At 47.1% G+C, this 19073-nt stretch overlaps 1 protein-coding gene across 3 annotated transcripts in view; it reads left to right on the top strand.

Annotated features, from left to right (window-relative positions):
• Window positions 1–29: 29 nt before the first annotated feature.
• TMEM40 (transmembrane protein 40) overlaps window positions 30–19073 on the top strand; it is a 40336-nt gene continuing 21292 nt past the window's right edge. Inside the window, exons 1-2 of one of the 3 annotated variants that reach the window (XM_072941892.1) lie at window positions 11942–12018; window positions 12342–12505. Coding sequence is in view for 1 of the 3 variants with exons in the window: in XM_015241396.3 (XP_015096882.2) it covers window positions 346–466 (121 nt within the window). In the remaining 2 variants the exon portion in view is untranslated. Of the gene's footprint in view, window positions 467–11891; window positions 12019–12341; window positions 12506–19073 lie in introns of those variants that run through there. The other 2 variants (XM_015241396.3, XM_072941891.1) reach the window with 2 other exon arrangements.

Raw genomic sequence — 19073 nt, 5'->3', positions numbered from 1 at the left:
AGATTCCCGCAGCCCTGCCTCTGCCTCCGGGCCCCTCGGCCCTGCGCGCGGGACCAGCCATGGTAGCGGAGAGTCTCAAGTTCGAACCCCAGCTCTGTCAGCTGTGAAGCCTTGGCCAAGTTACTCGACCCCTCTGAGCCTCAGCTTTGTCATCTGTACATTCAAGAAACAGGAGCTACTATTGTAGGTCAAACCGACCAAAGCACTTTAACCCCCATCGCGCTCCCCTTACTGGCCTACCCCGACGCCAAACAGGATGCGGAATGCATACCCCGTCGCACCAGGCCTCCTGCCTGCCACCTGCAACCCGCAGGTCACCACCGTCAGTTTCTTCATTTTATCGTCATGCAGCTCAGGCCCAGAGAGGCAAAGGGACTCGCTGCGGGTCACACAGCCAGTGAATCTGGGATGGAATCAGGACGGACCCCACAATCCTTACATGAAGCTGCGTGCTGTCTCTCCGCAGGTAGGTACAAGCTCAGGGTGGGAGGATGTGTAGGAGGACAGGGAGACCCGCAGAACTCTAAACAGCAGGAGGCTGCTGGCTCCTGGGAAAGGGAGTAGCGTTTGCAAAACAACCCTGGGTGCAAATCCCTGCGAGGCTGTTTCCTGGCTCTGTGATCTAAGGATAATTACACAACCTCTCTGAGCTATGTTCCTCTCACTCATAAGATGGGGATAAAGAAATCTTTATTTTATAACATGCTTCTTGAGTACCTGTTATTATGGGTACCTGTATTCTAAAGCAGCACTGTCCAACAGAATTTTCTGCAGTGTTGCACTATCCATTATGGTAACCACTGGTCACGTGTGGCTCTTGAGCACTTGAAATGTGACTACTGTGACTGAGGAACTGAATCCTTAATTCTGTTTACTTTTAATTAACCTTAAATGGCCACCTATGGGTAGTGGCTACCATAGTGGACAGTGTAGTTCTGGACAATAGAGCCCCTGCCCCTTGGGGACCATACATTCTAGTGGAGGACTTGAGGATTAAGGAAGTAAGTGATTAGATAAGGAAAATCAGAGCTCTACAGAGTGGATCAAGGTAGACACAGGCGTGGCTTTTGTAAATATTGTCAAGCAATTTTCCAGTGTAGTTTCACCAATTTAAAGCTCCAACCAGCACGGTATAAGAACTCTGTTCCACATCCTCAGTAACACTTAATATTGTCCATCCTCGTACACTCCCATCACTTTTTTTTTTTGATTGCACTGACTTTACTTTGTTTACATTTTTTTTAATGGAGATACTGGATCCAATCTTATTCTGCTTATTCATTCAGATAAGCGATTCAGATAAGCATTTTCACTCTCGGGCATGTATCCAGGATATATGAATGCATATGTGTTCAACAAAAGAATGTTTAGAGCAGCTTTATTCAGAATAGACAAAATTTACAAACAACGCAAGTGTTCATCAACAGGTGGGTGGGTAAACAAACTATGGTATATTCATAAAATGCAATGCTGCATAGCAATGCAAAGTAGTGAGTTAATGCTACACAAAATAACGTGAATGAACCTCAGAGAAATTAGATTGTGTAAAAGCAGCCAGACTCAGGAATGCATACTGTATGTGAAGTTCAAAACTAGGCAAAACTAGTCTGAAGATGATAGAAGTCAGAAGAGTAATTACCAGAGGGGTACTGATTGGGCAGGTCCCTTCTTCAAGGTAGCCTTCCTGGGATATTGTAAATATTCTCAGTCTTGATCTGGGTGATAATTATGTATATATACATATATAAAAATTTACTGAGCTTTTCTTTGCTATATGCAAATGTGCCTCAATAAAAAGTAAAAAGAAGGGAAATGAAGTAAATACAGAGTTTAACAAGTTTTTTTTTCTCTTTTAACAGTATTTTTGGAATAATTTAAAAGCCAGTGAATATATTTTTACAAGTCAAAAAAAAGTGAATAATGACATAGCCACTTTGGAAAACAGTTTGGTAATTTCTTACAAAGCATGTTTATCACATGACCCAGCAATTACACTCATGGGTATTTATCCAAGAAAAATAAAAACGTATATTCACACTAATACTTGTCCGTAAATGTTCATAGCAGCTTTATTTGTAATCACCAAAAATAAGAACCAACTCAAATGTCTATCAACTGGTGAATGGAGAAACCAACTGTGGCACACCCACAGAGAGGGATTATACTTAGCAATAGAAAAAAATGAATCCCTAACACACACAGCAAGTGGGTAAATCTGAAGAACATTATGCTAAGTGAAAGGAGCCAGGTACAAAAGTTTACATAGTATTTTATTCCATTTCTGTGAGATGTCCAGAAAAGGCAAAACTATCAAGATCAGTGGTTGCCAGGGGAGACTGAGTGCAAAGGGGTCAGAGGGAACTGTTTGACAGGATGGAAATATTTCGTATCTTTATTATGGTGGTGATTACACGACTATATACATTTGTCAAAATTCATCAGGCTGTACTCTTAAGAAAGGTGGACTTACTATATGTAAATTACTCCTCAATGAAGGATAGGAGTCAGTAAAGTGGGTACAGACACAAATAAAAAGATAACTGTTATACCCAATAGGCTGGCCAGTATCAAAAAAGCGTAAAATAACACATATTGGAAGGATGTAGAGAAATTGGAACCCTTGTGCACTGTTGCTGAATGTAAAATGGTAGAGCCACTGTGGAGAATAGTAAGGAAGTACCTCAAAAAATTAAAAATAGAACTACAACGTGATCCAGCAAGTCCACTTCTAAGTATGTACCCAAAGGAACTGAAGCAGTTATGTGTACAGCACTGTTCATAGCAACATTATTCACAATAAAACGTGGGAGCAACCCAAGTGTCCACCAACAGATGAATGAATAAACAAAGTATGGTCTGTACATACAATGGAATATTATGCAGCATTAAAAAGGAAGTTTTGACACATGCTACCCTATGGATGAAACCTGGGGGCTTCATGCTAAGTGAAAGAAGCCAGTCACAAGAAGACAAATACTGTATGATTCCACTTATACAAGATATTTAGAATAGTCACAGTTATAGGGACAGAAGGTAGAATGATGGTTGCATGGGCTGGGGGGAGTGGGGAACAAAGAGTTACTGTTTAATGGACACAGAATTTCAGATTTGTAAGATGAAGAGTTATGGAGGTGATAGATGGATTTAATGCCACTGAACTGTACACTTGAAAATAGTTAAGGTGGTCAATTTTATGTTAGATTTTACCACAATAAAACAAAGAATTTTCTGTAATTCCATTTAATCTCCTCTTTTCTCTTATCACCACTGTTCATTTTCCTTATCTCTATGCTATAATCACTCAATGCATTGTTAGTGTTACTACTTCAACCAATGATTATCTTTTGATCAATGAAGAATAAGAAAAATAAGAGATTTACTTTTACTTATTCCTTCTTTTCCTTATGTAGATCTCAGATTCTGATCTATATAATCTTCCTTCTCCCTGAGGAACTTCTTTAAATATTTCTTACAGGGCAGATCTAGCAGTGAATTCTATCAGGTGTTGTTTGTATGAAAAAAATCTCTTTCTCCTTCACTTTTGAAGGATAATTTCTCTGGATGTAGAATTCAAGGTTGGCGTTTCTTTTCTTTCAACACATCAGATATTTCACTCCTCTCTTTTTGCTAACGTGGTTTCTGACAGAAGTCCCCTGCGACTTTCATCACTGCTTCTCTATAGGTAACGTAGGTAATGTTTTCTTTTTTCTCTGGATTCTTTAAAGATTTTCTTTGTCTTTGATTTTCTGCAGTTTGAACATGATATGCATATGTGTAGATTTTTGGCATTTATCCTAATCAGTATTCTCTGAGCTTCTTGGCTCTGTAGTTTGGGGTTTGTCATTAATTTGAAAAATTCTTGACCATCATTCCTTCAAATAGTTCTTGTATTAACTATATTTCCTTATTTTCTGTGTTCTTGATGCTTGGCATCTGGGGCCTCTCTGACTGGGGTGAGACTGCCCTTCCTAGGGTTAGCTGATTCCTAGAGCTAGCAAACATTTCACCCAGGAGTGCAACTTTTATATGCAAACCAATCAGTTCAGAGCCCAGACCCGCCAACTACCTCCTCTATTGGGCTCTCACCTCAAGGCCACTCTTCCCCTGCCCTCATCACCCAGGGCCTGGTACAGAACAATTCAGGACAGTTCCTGTGTCCCCTGCAGTCATTCAAACTAGTGAATCCTAAACCTGCTTAACTTGCTTCACCAGTTTTTTCCCTTGAAAACCATAGTGAAGTCTCCTGCCCATGTCTTCCTCCTGCTCCCTCTACTTCCTGACGGACCCTGGTGCTTCTCCACGTGGCCCTTTGTGGTGCATGCCTCTTTCTCTTGGGAACTGTGAGTAATGAACTATTTTTTTTTTAATGGCAGTCATCTTCTGACCTCTTAGCCTCATCAGACCTGAATAATAATAAAACCTACATTTCAAAACAGTTCTTATGTTCCATTCTTTCTTCTGACATTTTAATCACACATGTGTCACATATAAAAATTGTTCCACATTTCTTGCATAATCTGCCCTATATTTTTCCTCTTTGCATTTAAATCAGGGTAGTTTCTGCTGACCTGTCCTCCAGCTCACTGATTCTTTCCTCAGCCATGTCCAGTCTGCTAATGAGTCCATCAATGGCTTCTTCATTTCTCTTACAGTGTTTTTGATTTCTGGCATTTGTTTCTGGTTCATTCTTAGCGTTTCCATCTCTGCGCTTACATTACCCCTCTGTTCTTGTATGTTGTCTATTTTTTCCATTAGTGCCCTTAACATATTAATCATAGTTATTTTGTTTATTTTTTAATATATTTTTATTGAAGTATAGTCAGTTTACAATGTTGTGTCAATTTCTGGTGTACAACACAATGCTTCAGTCATATAGGAACAAACATATATTTGTTTTCGTATTCTTTTTCATCATAGGTTATTACAAGATATTGAATATAGTTCCCTGTGCTGTACAGTAGAAACTTGTTGTTTATAATCTTAGTTATTTTAAATACCCTGTCTGATCATTCCAGCGTCTGTGGTATATCTGAATCCAGTCCTGACGCTTGCTTTGTCTCTTAGAACTGTGTTTTTTTCCTTATCCTTTGCATGTGTTGTGATTTTTTGTTGAAAGCTGAGCATGTTGTTTCGGCTAATCAGAACTGAGCCTCTTATGTAAGGATTTCTGTTGATCTGGCTGGAAGTTGGGCAGTGCTTAATGTTTCCTGTAGTGTATGTGCCAGGGACCTCCTATTCTCCTGGAGTCCTTGTTTTTGTATCCCCTGTTGACTTTTGGCTTCCCTATATTCTCCTCCTCACAGAGAATCTGTATCTTGCAACACTTTCAACTGTAATCTACTATTATTACCCTGGACCCCTGTTGTTGTGTGGTAAGGTGTGCAAGAGGAGAAGCATTGTATAACCTTATGGTTAAATTTCAGTATTTGAGTGGGTCTGTATCCCTGGGCTGTGACTCATGTATGTTTCTTAGCTTTTTCCCCTACTTTAGGTGAGGCAGGAAGGCTGGAGGGAGCTGGAGGGGGAGAAATGCCCTTCCTCCAAGTGGAATAGAATTTGTAAAGACTTTTTCCCTAAAAGACAGGTTTTTGTTATGGAGAAAACTCTGGGTGTATTTTGTAGTGGTTACTCTTTGTGTCCCCTCGCACTAACTATGAGAACTTAGTGAGGTTCCTGGAGGTAAACCCCACACCTGCAAGGGGCAGGTGATTTCTCCATTTGACCTATGAAGAAGCTGAGACTCAGAGAGTTTAAGTGATTTGGCCGAGGTCACACAGCTAGAGCCAGGACTCAAACTAGGGTCTTCCAGCTCCCAGCTCAGGGCTGTTTATAAGGCTAAGCCACTTCTTTCTGGGAAGGAGAAAGATGTCGGTGGCTTGGAGCAAACAAGGCTGAACTGTTGTTCTGTCACATCATTTGGGAGTAACCGAGGCAGGCAGGTTGCTGGGAGAGGGCGGCAGACCCCTAGCCTGTCGGGGGAGCCACAGAGCAAAGTGATGAGTATTCCTGTCAGCACTTGTCAAAGAGCCAGGCTGTCTGCGAGGCTCACTGGGGTGGAGAGGCATGCCGATCGGAGATGCGGTTAAGGATGACTACTTTGTGAGAAGACAGAGCTGAATCTGAGTCCCCGTCTGGCTGTGTGACTTTGGGCAAGTGACTGTCCCTGTGAGCCTTAGTTTTCATATCTGTAAAATGGAAACAGTAGCTCCCACCTCATGAGGTAAAACTCTTGGCAGAATACCTGGCACGTGGCAAACCTGCAGGGGGCAATCGATGTTAGTTGTTTTTATTATCATTACACCTTGCAGGGGAGACATGATGTACAAGGGTCAAGGGAAGGGCTGTGGGGACACAGAGGAGAGGGGTGGGCATGTGAGCCAGGCCGTGAGGAGCAGGTGTGTCCTCCTAGCGGAGAACCAGGCCGGCGTTGCATCCTCGCATCCTCCAGCTGCATCATCGGGTGCCCTGGGCCCGCCTGTCCCCACACCTACAGGACAGGTGTGTCGTATGACATCTGCCCCGGTTTGTGCTCGGTCCAGACGCCACTCACAGGGGAGTCACTTCCCAGAGCTCTTAGGAGAATTCCCAAGAACTCAACACTCACCAGTAAAAAATACTGACAATTCAATTGGAAAATGAAAAACATGAGCAGACATTTCACCAGGGAGGGTGTATACTGACGGCAAATAAACACAAGAAAAGATCTCCAGTGTCTTAGCCACTAGGGAAATGCATAATGAGACCTGTCAGGATGATTAAAATAAAAAACAGTGACAACACTAAATGCTGGTGAGGATGTGGAGAAACTGGATTCTTCAGACATTGCTGGTGGGAATGTAAAATGGTGCGGCCACTCTGGGAAAGAGAGTGGCAAGTTTCTTAAGATACTAAACGTGCAGCAGCCACCATACAACTTGGGACTTGTACTCACGGGCATTTATTCCCAGAGGAATAAAATTTTAATTCAAAAGCCTGCATATCAATGTTTATAGCAGCTTTGCTCATAATAATCAAGAACTGGAAACAAAAAGAAGTCCTCTGCTGGGTGAACCGTTAGCCAACTGTGGCGTGCCCGCATCACGGAGTAGTGCTCAGTAACAAAGCGGGAGCGGGGTGTGGCTCAGTGGTAAGCGCACATGCGTAGTGTTCACAAGGTCCTGGGTTCAATCCCCAGTACTTCCATATAAAAAAAAATATATGAAAGCCACAAAAGACAACTTGCACAGCATTGTAAACTAACTATACTTCAATTAAAAAAAATTTTTTTAAAGAAAGGAAAGGAACAGGCTACTGATACACACAGCCTGGATGAATCTACAGAGAATTGTGCTGAGTGAAAAAAGCTAATCCCCAAAGGTTACAGCCTGTATGGTTCCCTTTATATCACATTCTTGAAATGACAAAATTATAGAACTAGAGATTAGCTGTTGCCAGGGGTCAGGGAGGGGAGGAGTGAGAAGGAGAGTGGGCATGGCTCTAACAAGGCAACAGGAGGGGTCCATGTGGTGGTGGAAACCGTCTGTATTATATTTAAGTCTTCAGGCTATTTTGAGTTAGTTTTTGTGTATGGTGTGAGGGAGTGTTCTGACTTCATTGATTTATATGCTGCTGTCCATGATCTGGTAGAATGTCTTGAATTTTATTTGCCAAAGGGTTCTTTCTGCTTTAAAAAGAATAGGAAGTTTGAAAGCCACTTAAATGGAGTCTGAATCCCTCATTTTACATTTGTCAGAATGAGATAGGGTTGACTTTTTCTCCACTACCTCTTTATTTTAATTTTTTTAATTTAACTTTAGTCCTTGTTCTTTAGAGGAGACGTCGGGACACTGGCATCTGAGAGTCAGAGGGCTCTCAGGATTGCCGAGTCAAATGTCTGCCTTCAGCCATACAGGTTTTCATTACTCCCATTTTACAGTTGAAACAACTGAGGCCTGGAGGCTCAGAGTGAGTCAGGCTTAATTTAGATTTGGGAATATTTTAAACTCTGCCTCAAATTGCATCAGATCCACCCACTGTTTCTCAAAGAACATGGAGTTGCAAAGATTCCAGTCTAAGCCAGAGGCTACCTCTTCAAACATGGATTTAAATGATACGTACAGAGGCTTCTCAACCAAGTTGGACTGGAGTTTCTTCCTGGAGGAGTGAAAAAAGTCCTGCCTTTGAAGTCAGAGAAACCTGGGTTCAGGTCCTGACTGGGCCACTGCCCTGTTATGTGACCTTGAGCCAATCATTCAGCCCTCTAATTCTCACTTTTCTCATCCATGAAATGGGGATGATAGTCCCTGATTTAGAGCATTCATTTAATAAATGTTTTAAGATGATTAAGACAGGCCCCGCCCTCACAGGCATGCATTTGGTGAGTAAGTAAAAACTCATGTCAACAGCCAGGCCCATATTAGGTGCACAGTCTTTGCCCCTGCACGCACAGGGTGTCGTCCTCAGACCCAAGCAGTCACTGAGGATTTCCCACCAGCCTGAAGGATCCCAAGACCCTCATCACAAGAACGCCACCATATAGTGAGGACTCACTGTGTCCAGACACTGCTCTGAGCACTTCATTCAAATAGTCTCTCCACGGATTGGGACCACCGTCACCCCACTTTTATGGATGTGGAGACTGAGGCCAAGCTGCCAAACTTTTGTCTCCAGGGTTCATGTGCCTGCTGAGTCAGGCACCCCCCCCCAACCCCGTCAATTCTGGAATGCCGGGAAGCCGGATGCCATGCTCAGCTGCTGAGCTGGCTCCCTGGCCAGCCGGCTGTTAGCTGTGCTTACGGTATGGTGGGAAGTTGCCCCATGAATCACTCCCCCCGCCTACACACACATGCCTCTGGCAGCTCTGTGATGGCCCTGCAGATCTGTCCTGCAGAGACATGGGGGAAATGCCCTGAGGTTGTGCCTCCGCCCTGTGCCAGGTTCACATACAACCAAGTGTTGTCGGAGGCAAACTCGTACTTGCTCAGAGAGGGGAAGTACCCTAACCTGGGTCTAGAAGGTGGCAAACCCAAGGTAGTGCCTGGTCTGGTGAGCATCTACTATGTGCCAGTCACTGAAACCTTTAAATAGTGAGAAGTATTATTTAGTCCAGTTATTCTTAAATGTTCTTAAATTATTTACTTAAAAAAGTAATAAATAAACCTAATTACCTATCCTGCCCCCCCAAAAATTAAAATAAAAAGTAAGTAAAAAAAATTGTTTTTTAATTGAAAAAAAATCACCAAGGGGTACCCAAGAATTTGCATTTCTAAAATGTTTCCAAGTGATGCTGATGCTGCCAGTCCAGGGACCACATTTTGGGAATAACTAATTAGTTCCACTTCCTTTCCCTTGCTTAATAGTGGCTCTCGCGTTTCTTCTTACATACCTCCAGGGATGGAAGGCTCACTGCCTATTCTGCCAACATGTTTCATTTCTAGAGTTTTTTAAAAAATATTTTTAAAGAGTGATTTATTTATTTATTCAGGGTTTTTTTTTTTTTTTTGGTGGGGGGTAGTTAGGTTTCTTTATTTTTAGAGGAGGTACTGGGCATTGAACCCAGGACCTCGTGCATACTAAGCATGCAGTGTACCACTTGAGCTATACCCTCCCCCAATTTCTAGTTAATTGTTACTGTGAAGATGTAAATTCTTCACATGTGCTTGTGTGAAGATGAAAACTGACTCTCTCAGCTCTCCTCTGTGGCTCATTCTTTCTGCTTCTGGATTCCATGATCTCATCAGAAAGGAGAAATTGGAGGGGAGAGGAAACTCACCTGCACAGGCCAGAGCCACTGAGCTCTATCCATTCCACCCTCTAAGTCAGCGATGTCCAATAGAAATATATTGTGAACTCTGTGGACAACATTTTTAACGTTTTCTGGTAGTTTCATTAAAAATAGCGAAAAGAATCAGGCGAAACTAATTTGAATAATATACTTTAACCCAGCGTATTCAAATATTATCTTTTTAACAGGTGATCAATACAAAAATTATTAATGAACTATCGTATATGCTTTTTTTTTGTACCAAGACCTGGAAATCCAGTGTGTATATCACACCAACAGTACATCTCAGTTCTGACAGCCACATTTCAAGGGCGGCATAGCCACATGTGGCTGGTGGCCACCGTTTTGGACAGTGAAGTGACTCTGTCCCTAGTCCTCACTCCCCTGCCTTGGGTTGTGTCCACCAGGACTCCTGCCCCTCACATCCTGCCCACTAATCCATGATACTGCAGCCAAATCACTGTCTGAAACGCAGATTTGACCGTGTCCCCACCACTCTCAGCATAACATCCAGCCTCCTTGGTCTGGCTTCTGAGGCCTCTCTGGCTTTCCCTTCTCCTCGCTCCAGCCCCCACGCCGCCCACTCCCCCACTGTGCTGAATTGTTCGTGGATCCTAAACACAGGAGTGCCTCTCACCTCTAAGCCTCTGCACACTTGGTTCCCTCTGCCTGGAAGGCCCTTGGGATACTTCTTGGGCTACCCTTTCAGGTCACTCATTCACTCAACAAAGTTTATAGAACACCTACTATGTGTCAGACACTGTCCCAGATCGTAGAGCAAACAAGTATATAACAAGGAAATGTGCATAACAAGAAAATAAATAGTGTCAGATGACAAGCAATAAAGAGGGACGAGGAGAGGTGGTGCTGGCGGTTACTACTGTATGCATGGTGGTCAGGGAAGGTTGCTTACAGAAGGTGACATCTGAATGGAAACATGTGAAGAAGTGAGGGAAGGAGCCAGCTGGCTGTCTGGGGAAAAGCATTCTAGGCAGAGGGAACAGCCAGTGCAAAGGCCCTGAGGAGGGAGCCTAACTGGAATGTTTGGGGCACATTCCAAGGTAGCTGGGGCAGTGAGAGAGGAAGTTGTAAGGATTAAGGTCAGGGAGAGCAAGGAGTGAGTGGTAGACCATGCAGGGCTGTGTAAGAACGTGGGTTTTATCCTGAGTGAGATGGGAGCCCTGGGAGTGTGCTGGGCGGTGCAGGGACAGGAGCTGACTTGAGTTTTAACCAGATCCCTCTGGTTGCCATGATGAGAACAGACACTGGGTGGAGGGCAGGAACATAGAGACCAGGGTGGTGGCCAAGGAGATGGAGAGGAGGCTGGATTCAGTATATGTTGAAGCCATTCAAGGTCAACAGGCTTTTCCAGGTGGATCAGAAACAGAGTATGAGAGAGCAGAGTCAAGGATGACTCCAAGCATGAGTCCGAAGCTTAGCTGACTCCTCTTCCAGGAAGCCCTCCAGGGAACCCACAGCTCCCTGGGCCGTGCCCTTGTGGGGGCTGTCATGGCCTGTCACCCTCGGGGTGCTTCCCAGGGCAGTGTAGGAGTTGCTTCCAGAGTGTTTGAGAGGTAAGTGAGAGACAGAGGCTGGCTGAGATGGGGTTACTCCTAGCCTCAGCTTTGAGAGATCAGTCCCCATCCCCCACCCCTTGGGCTCCGTGTTCCCCTTGGCACAAAGCAGTGGATGTGCTAGCCTTTGCCCAGTTTCCTCCCCAGGAGAGGGCACTGCCAGTCCATCCCCAGGAGTCCCCCAGCCCACCCCAGCCCTGGGCCTCCTCTTTTGCTGCCGGCCCAATCTCACTCCTCCAGGGAGCATCAGGTTGACCCACACTCAGGGCTGGGCCCTGAGTCAGCCTCACCCCTGGGGGCAGGGGGGACCAGGGACACCCCACCTCATCCCTGCCCAGAGCTGGGCACAGCAGGGGTGGTCCAGCCGCCCCCACATCACTGAAGTCAGAGGGCATGACTAGGGCCCAGGGGCGGGTCTGGGGGTGCAGCCGCCCCATCTGCCGCTCCTGGCACGTCGAGGAGAAGAGTCAAGTCAGACAGGAAGGCCTGAGGCTGATAGCACCGGCAGGAAGGAATGCCACCGGCTGAGCCAGCGTGGGGCCCGGGCAACGTCACACCCCACCCCTGCCTGTCACGGGGGCGCGGCCTGGCCTCCCTCCCTCTTCCCCTGCCCAGCGAGCATCAGGCAACACACAGTCCACACACGGCTCGCCTCCAGCCCACACGGGCCTCGGGACACAGGTAAGCGACACGGAGTGTGTGCGGGGCGAGGTGGGGGTTAATTTTTAAGAAAACGGGAGAAACAGGCTCTTCAACAGGCCTGATGTTTTGTGGTTCCCATTGATCCTGGATTTGAGTCCCAGCTCTTTGGTTTCCCAGGCCAGGGAGCACCTCCGTCTCAGTCTCTGTAAAATGGGGGGAGTGACATTCACCCCCCTGGGTTGTTGTGAGGCTCCAGCCACCCACACCTGGCCACAGCAGGTGACCAGCTCTGGGTCTGTCCCTGACTTGCTGTGGGACCTTCAGAAAACGCTGTGACCTCAGCTTCCCCATTTGTGAAACAGAAGCTCTGACTGGATCTCCGAGACTTCTCCCACTCCGCCCTTGTGGGACTGACAGCTTCGGAGGGTGTTTCCCACAAACATCCCGGCCTCTGTGCCTTGACCAGCGAGGGAAGGCAGCCGCCCTCTTGTCCCCAAGAAGCCACCCTGGTCCTCCAGCCGGCCTGGTAAACGCTGTTATCTCCTTGGCCTCGGGTTCAAAGGCATCTTTGGGGAAAAAGTGCTGAGCAGAGAGCTACGGGAGGGGGGAGCCCTGCTGGTGTTAAAGGCTTACTGGAAGGTGCCGCCCAGAGGGGCCCCCAGCCACCCCAGTCCCCCAGGCCGTCATCCTGAGTCTGGAGGGGCCACTTCTGCTCAGAGCGTCCCTGCCTCTCCTCAGAGGCAGCCTTCAGGCGAGGAGCCTATCCATTTTCCTTTTATGGGGGATGAGAAAGATTATGGTGATGTCCTATCATTTTGATCTGTTTTGTTTAGAAACTGACAAAAAAGTCAAGTCAGGAGTGTGTGTTTGCCCTGTTTGAGGGCCAAACCAAGCAGATCTATAATAATGAGACCCCCTCCTTTCTCCGGAATTCCCAGAACTGGGGCCGGGGCGGTACTCTGAAACACTAGGGTCCCTGTGCCTGGGAATCTGCACCAGGCCACCTTCTTAGAGAGACATCTCCCACACACTGGCCACACACCAGGGACCCCGCAGGGCATCGCCCCGACCCGAGGCCTTATTTCACTTTCACAAAAGCCCTGTGGAGGAAGTCCTCTTTTAAAAAAAAACTATACTGAGATACCATTCCCATGCCACAAAATTCACCCTTTTAAAGTTTACAAGTCAGTGGTTTTCAGTATATTCACCAACTTGTGCAACCATCACCACCATCTAACTTAGAACATTTTTATCCTCCCCAAATACACCCTGTTCCCTTCAGCAGTCACTCCCCATTCCCCTTCCCCCTGGCAATCGCTCGTCTACTTTCTGTCTCTTTGGATCTGCTTACTCTGGACATTTTCTGTAAATGGAGTCCCACAATAGGGGATCTCTTCTGACTGGCTTATTTCACTTAGCATAATGTTTTCAAGGGTTACGCGTGTTTTAGCGTGTCAGCACTCCGTCCTCGTTACGGCTGAGTCACATTGCAGTGTATGATTCTGTCCCATTCAGCAGCTGGTGGACACTTGGGTAGTTTCCACTTTTGGGCTGTTGTGCATGATCCTGCTGTGAACACTGACGTCCAGGTCTGTGTGTGGGTGCAGGCCGTTGGTTCTCTTGGCTGTAACACCAAGGGCTTGCTGGGTCTTAGGGTGAATCTATGTTTCACAATTTGGGGAATCGTCAGACTTTTCTGAAGTGACTGCACCGTTTCATATTCCCACCGGCGGTATGTGAAGGCTCCACGTTTTCCACATCCTCTCCAGAACTTGTTATTGTCTGTATTCCTATTTTAGCCATCCTAGTGGGTGTGAAGTGGTATCTCGCTGTGGTTTGATTTGCATTTCCATAATGACTAATGATGCTGAATACTCTTCCATTGGCTATTGACCATTTGTAGATCTTCTCTAGAGAAATGTCTGTTGACACCCTTGACCATGTAGGAATTGGGTTACTCGTCATGCTGTTGTTGAGTTGTTGGCGTGCTCATTCCAGGGGAGGATTCTGAGATGCCAAGCATGGCCGGGATTTCAGTGATCTCACTGAAGTCAGTGATGGGAGAGGTGGGAACTGAATCCAGGTCTGTCTGACGTTCAAGAGCCAACAAGCTCTTTCTCTTGCACTGGATGCCTAATTTCTGTTTTTGTTTTTTTGTTTTTTTTGCTGTTGCCAGTTCTGTGTGTGAGAGAGAGAGACAGAGAGAGAATGTGAGAGACTGAGGGGGAAAGATGGGAAAGAGAGAGGAGACAGACAGGGAGGCAGAGAAACTGAGAGGCACTGGGATGAGAGGATGAGAAAGAGGAGGCAGGACCAGCTCTGGCTGTTTAACTAGACACCTACCTTGGAGGGTCAGAGCCAAGGAAAACATTTTCAGAGTTTTTGGCTTCTTCCCATTAATCTTTAAACATGTTGGGGACCTCAAAAAAAGTTTATTGGGGAGAAAACTCCCCCCTAGTTTTAATTTGTCCCTAAATCTGAAACAAGTCTGATTAGACCCCAGAACCTAAACAGGGAAGAGCATCCCCTAGTGTCTAGCAGGGTCTGAGGATCCAGAGCAGGGATCCTCACACTTCTTCTTTTTAATGTGGATCCTGGGACCTCATGCATGCTAAGCACGTGCTCCGCCACTGAGCTGTCCCCTCCCTCTGCTTGTCACGCTTCTTAATGGTGCACTCGTCGGAAAAATATTTAGGTATCCCCAACAGATTGATTGATTGATCGATGGATTTAGAAATTACATACAGGCACTGTGACCATCAGCTAATGTCTCAAGACCCAATGTATACTCGGCGTGAATTTCATCACTGACAATAGTGCATTGAAGTCCACCTTTCAAGGAGACTTCTCTTTTTTCTGTTAGCCATAGTATGTGTGCGAGATCCCATTCATTACTGTTTTCAACGTGGCGACGGGGCTGACGCGGGACTAGGAGCGGCGGCGGGCCTGCCCCGCACTTTTCCTGTCGCCGGCTTGTGCTTTCGTGATTAGCGTTATCTCCATCCGCCGTTTCTCTTGGCCACACCAGGGGCCGATTCAGTTAAAGCTGTATTATTTGATCCTCAAATCCACCTAACACGCCACCGGGAAGCCGCAACATATGACGATAGGCTGAACTGTAGGGGAACGGAAGATGTGGCTGTATCGCGGGCCCCCATTGACCTCTGGGGCCCCCACTTAGTGGATACGGCGCTGGGGGTCTGACTTATGCCCAACGGTGCACATCAGGGTTGAACTATATACTGTTAACTATTTTTAGCTCAAAGTTAAATAGAAATAGATGAACCAGTATTTTTCTTCTGTACTTTGGAGATTGTTATTTGAGAGACTAATAGATTCTGAGCTAAGGACTTCTAAGGTGCTCATGACCACCCAAAGCAGCTGTCATTTTTAAAAAATCCTTTTGTATATTGAGCTGGCACCTGCCCTGGTGACTCCCCAAGGTCCGGACCCCTCCCTCTGAGCCACAGCCCCACCTGGTCCCCCTGCCCTGGAGGAGCCCCGCAGAGACATGGGGACGGTAACCAGGTCTGTTCATGCAGTGCTCATCCTAGGCTGAGCGCCCTGCTCCTCCAGCCACTTCTCTTGGGTGTGGTCTCCACCCTCACCACACACACATCCTCAGTTTGTCCAGACTCTGTTCTCTTCAGGACCCAGGATTGAGCCTAGAATAGGAGATGGTAAGAAAAAGGTCACCTTCCTCACTGTAGACTCTGTGCTCCTGTTAACATGACCCAAGGCTGTGTTAGCTTTGCTTTGAGGCTTTATCACCTGTGGGCTCGTAATAGACTTTAACAAACATTGGCTGTGCACCTCCTATCTGCTAGATGCCAGGTTAGGCGCTTGTGTTACCATTTACTTATCTTTCGGAGCATGTTTCAAAAATCCCAGATCTTTCTGTATAAACAGCCTCCAAGCTGGGCCCACCCATCCTCTTTCTGCACAGACTTGATTTTAGCTCTTTTACCTTCTTGTTTCAGCCTAGGTGCCATCCCCGCTCCTCAGGGGCAACCCCCGGCCCTGGCGGCATCCTTGGATGTGCTGTGGCCGCAGGGTTCATCCAGGTTCATCGTAGGTCCCTCTAGCTTGTGGGCAGCTGGCTGGGCAGGTTGGGTGGTTGTCCTACCATTAAACTGCCTGGTTGGACAAATGGCCAAGGAGGTGGAAACGTGGTATCTTCCTTCTTTCCCTCTGCAAAGTTTCGCTCGTGCTTGGCCTTCAGCTTTAGATCTGAGTCTGTATCCCTGCTGTGTGGCCTGTGGGCAAATCCCTTTCCCTTTCTGGGCCTCAGCTTGGATCTCCTGGCTGCCAAGCTTGGGGAAAGGGAGGGAGGGCCCAGCCTGGGGACCTGGGAGGTGGGGGTGAGCCTGGGGTAGGAAGGGGGAGGGAGCTGAGGAAGAGAAGAGGTGTGAGCCAGCAGAAGATCATAAAGGGAAGGGGGCGGGTGCCGGGATTTGGCTGGTCTAACTTTATTTCTCTAAGCTCTTAAATACAGCACTTTATGGCTCTGTGTGTATGTGTGTGTGTGGTGATATCGAAGGTAATTAGGTTTGTTTGTTTGTTTGTTATTTTTTATTTTAATGGAGGTGCTGGGGACTGAACCCAGGGCCTGGTGCTTGCTAAGCGCACGCTCTACTACTGAGCTAAACCCTCCGCCCCTGACAATGGCTTCTTTTTATGAAGCACTTTCTCTCAGCCAGAGGCTAGAACATAGCAGAGAGCAAGAAAAACATGATTCCTCTTCCCAGGGAGCTGAGACTCGAAATCCTTTTTATCTCAATCCTCACAGCGGCCCTGCAAGATGGTGACACTATCCCTGTTTCACAGGCAGGGAAACTGAGGCTCAGAATGAGTGGTTTAAAGTGCTTTGCCCAAAGTCATGGGTCTGGGCAGTCAAGTGATGCAGCACAACTGTCCAGAGTGGGCAGCGAGAGTGCTCAGGCCTGGGTTCCAGGGCAGAAAGGCTGACCCCGGGCACATCAGGGATTGAAGCAGATGGCATTTCTCAAAGTTGGGCCAAAAGACACTGAACCTCATTCTGGGGAAAGGAACTGTGCTCTTGTGTAGTTTTGGGAAGGATTGGATTAATTAGAGTGAAAGAACTTTCTCTTGTGCAGGCCTTCTCAGAGCCTTTAACATACAATTGCACCTTTTGCAGTTCCAGGAGGGGGACCTCTGGAAAGCAGTGCTGCCCAAACTTCCTTCAACACAAAATCCATTTTTTCTTGGAGTATTTCAAGGGCCCCACAAGATACTATGTGTATCTTACTGTTAGAACATGCTGTCCTGGGCCTTCTCGCCGGTCACAAGTCACATCAACCCTGAGTGCCTTTGCTAATTGAGTAGATGACCCCTGAAGGCTTTAATAGGAGTCGAGCATTAGTGTCCTAGCACATCAGAGCTGGAAGAACCTTGCAGGGTGCAGCCCAGCTGCTGTGAATTGGGAAACTGAAACCCAGGGCAATCCAGTGTTTGGAGGAGGGAGGCAGAGATAGTCAAACCTGTTGGGAGACTGTTGTAACACTCGGGGGGAGAGGTTCTGGTGGTCTGAGTGGACCACACTCTGCTATGCATGTAGTGTCTTTCTCAACAATACAGATTTCCCTGAGCCACACCTGAACCCTAACCTTGCTCCTTACACCAGATGCTCTGGGTCAGAGAGTCCTGGGCACCTGCACTGCCAGCACTGCTCCCAGGGAAATCTGACCATTAGCCAAATTTGGGAGACACTGAGCGTGGGAAAGGGAGGGGAGACTCTCATTTATTAGGTGCCAGTATTCTAGGCTTGTCACGGGCATGATATCCTTTAATCCCCATGACACTCTAGGGGATAGATGTTAATACCCCATTTTATAGAAGCTGAGAGGAGCCAGGCAGCAAAGAGACAAGGACAAGAACACAGCGAGGACCAGCTCCAAAGCCCTCCCTCCCCTTATAGTCTTTTTTGGGAGGGAGGCAGCGGGAGTAGAGAAACTGGGTTCTCTTGAAGGGAAAATGGGACAGGCTTGGGCTTTGGCTGGCTGGGGACGGAGGAGCCGCGTCATCCTTCCTGCCTTTGGACCTCGGAGACCAAGGAGCATGGTGGAGTCAGAGAGGGAACCTGATTTAGGAAGGAAGACATTCAGCACCTGCAGGGCTCCAGGCTGTGGCAGGCACTGGGGTTGAGAGACTGGTAGCAGAGAAATAGCCCCCCAGATGTCTGTCCTAATCTGGAAACTGTGACTGAGGTTACATGGAGGAGGGGAGCGAAGCTTGAAGATGGAATTAAGGTTGCTCGTCCGCTGACCTTAACATAGGGGATGATCCCAGATGATCCCGATGATCTGGATGGGCTCAGTGTAATCACGAGGGTCCTTAAATGTGAGAGAGGGAAGCGGAAGAGGTTAGAACGGTGCAATGTGAGGGCGTGACCTGACGTTGCTGGCTTTGAAAATGCTTCTTGAAGGGGCTGCAAGCCAAGGAATGCGGGTGGCCTTTAGAAGCTGGACAAAGTAAGGAAATGAAGGAGTGGAGGAGGGGGTAGAGGGCAGGAGAAAAAGCAGCAGCAATGAACAGAGGTTCCCCTAGAGCCTCCAGAAAGGGAGGCAACCCTGCTGACATCTGGATTTTAGCCCGGTGAACTAGGGTTGGACTTCTAACCTACAGAATCCTGAGATACTAAATGTGTGTTGTTTTAAGCCACTATGTTTGTGGGAGTTTGTCTCAGAAGCAATAGAAAACCAGTGAGGAGCTGAACTAGCTCTGAGATGGTCTCTGTCCTCAGCAAGTGTACAGATGTCTAGGGTAAGATCGTCAGGACGGCTGGCTCGGGCGGTTACGGCGCTGGGGGAGGAAGGGCCGGCGGGTGCTGTGGAAACCCGGGAGACCCCCAGCCCAGCCTGGAGTTGACACACAACACCTCGTAGAGGCGGGGGCCTGTCTCGCCCCGGGGCCTGGAGTGAAACCCGTGGACCCCGGCCTACCCGGCAAGCCCTGCTTGGCTCTGCCCAGACTCTCAGAGCCCTCCCCACACTTTCAGCTCAACTGAAGTGCTTTGGTTGCAAGTAACAGAAACCACCACAGGCGACCAGGAGAGGATTTTCTAGGGAGCTTAT

The sequence above is a fragment of the Vicugna pacos genome, chromosome 17, assembly GCF_048564905.1.
Source record: "Vicugna pacos chromosome 17, VicPac4, whole genome shotgun sequence".
Classification (NCBI taxonomy): Eukaryota; Metazoa; Chordata; class Mammalia; order Artiodactyla; family Camelidae; genus Vicugna; species Vicugna pacos.
The sequence above is the reverse complement of the archived record's forward strand: the minus strand, read 5'-3'. Positions and strand labels throughout refer to the sequence as shown.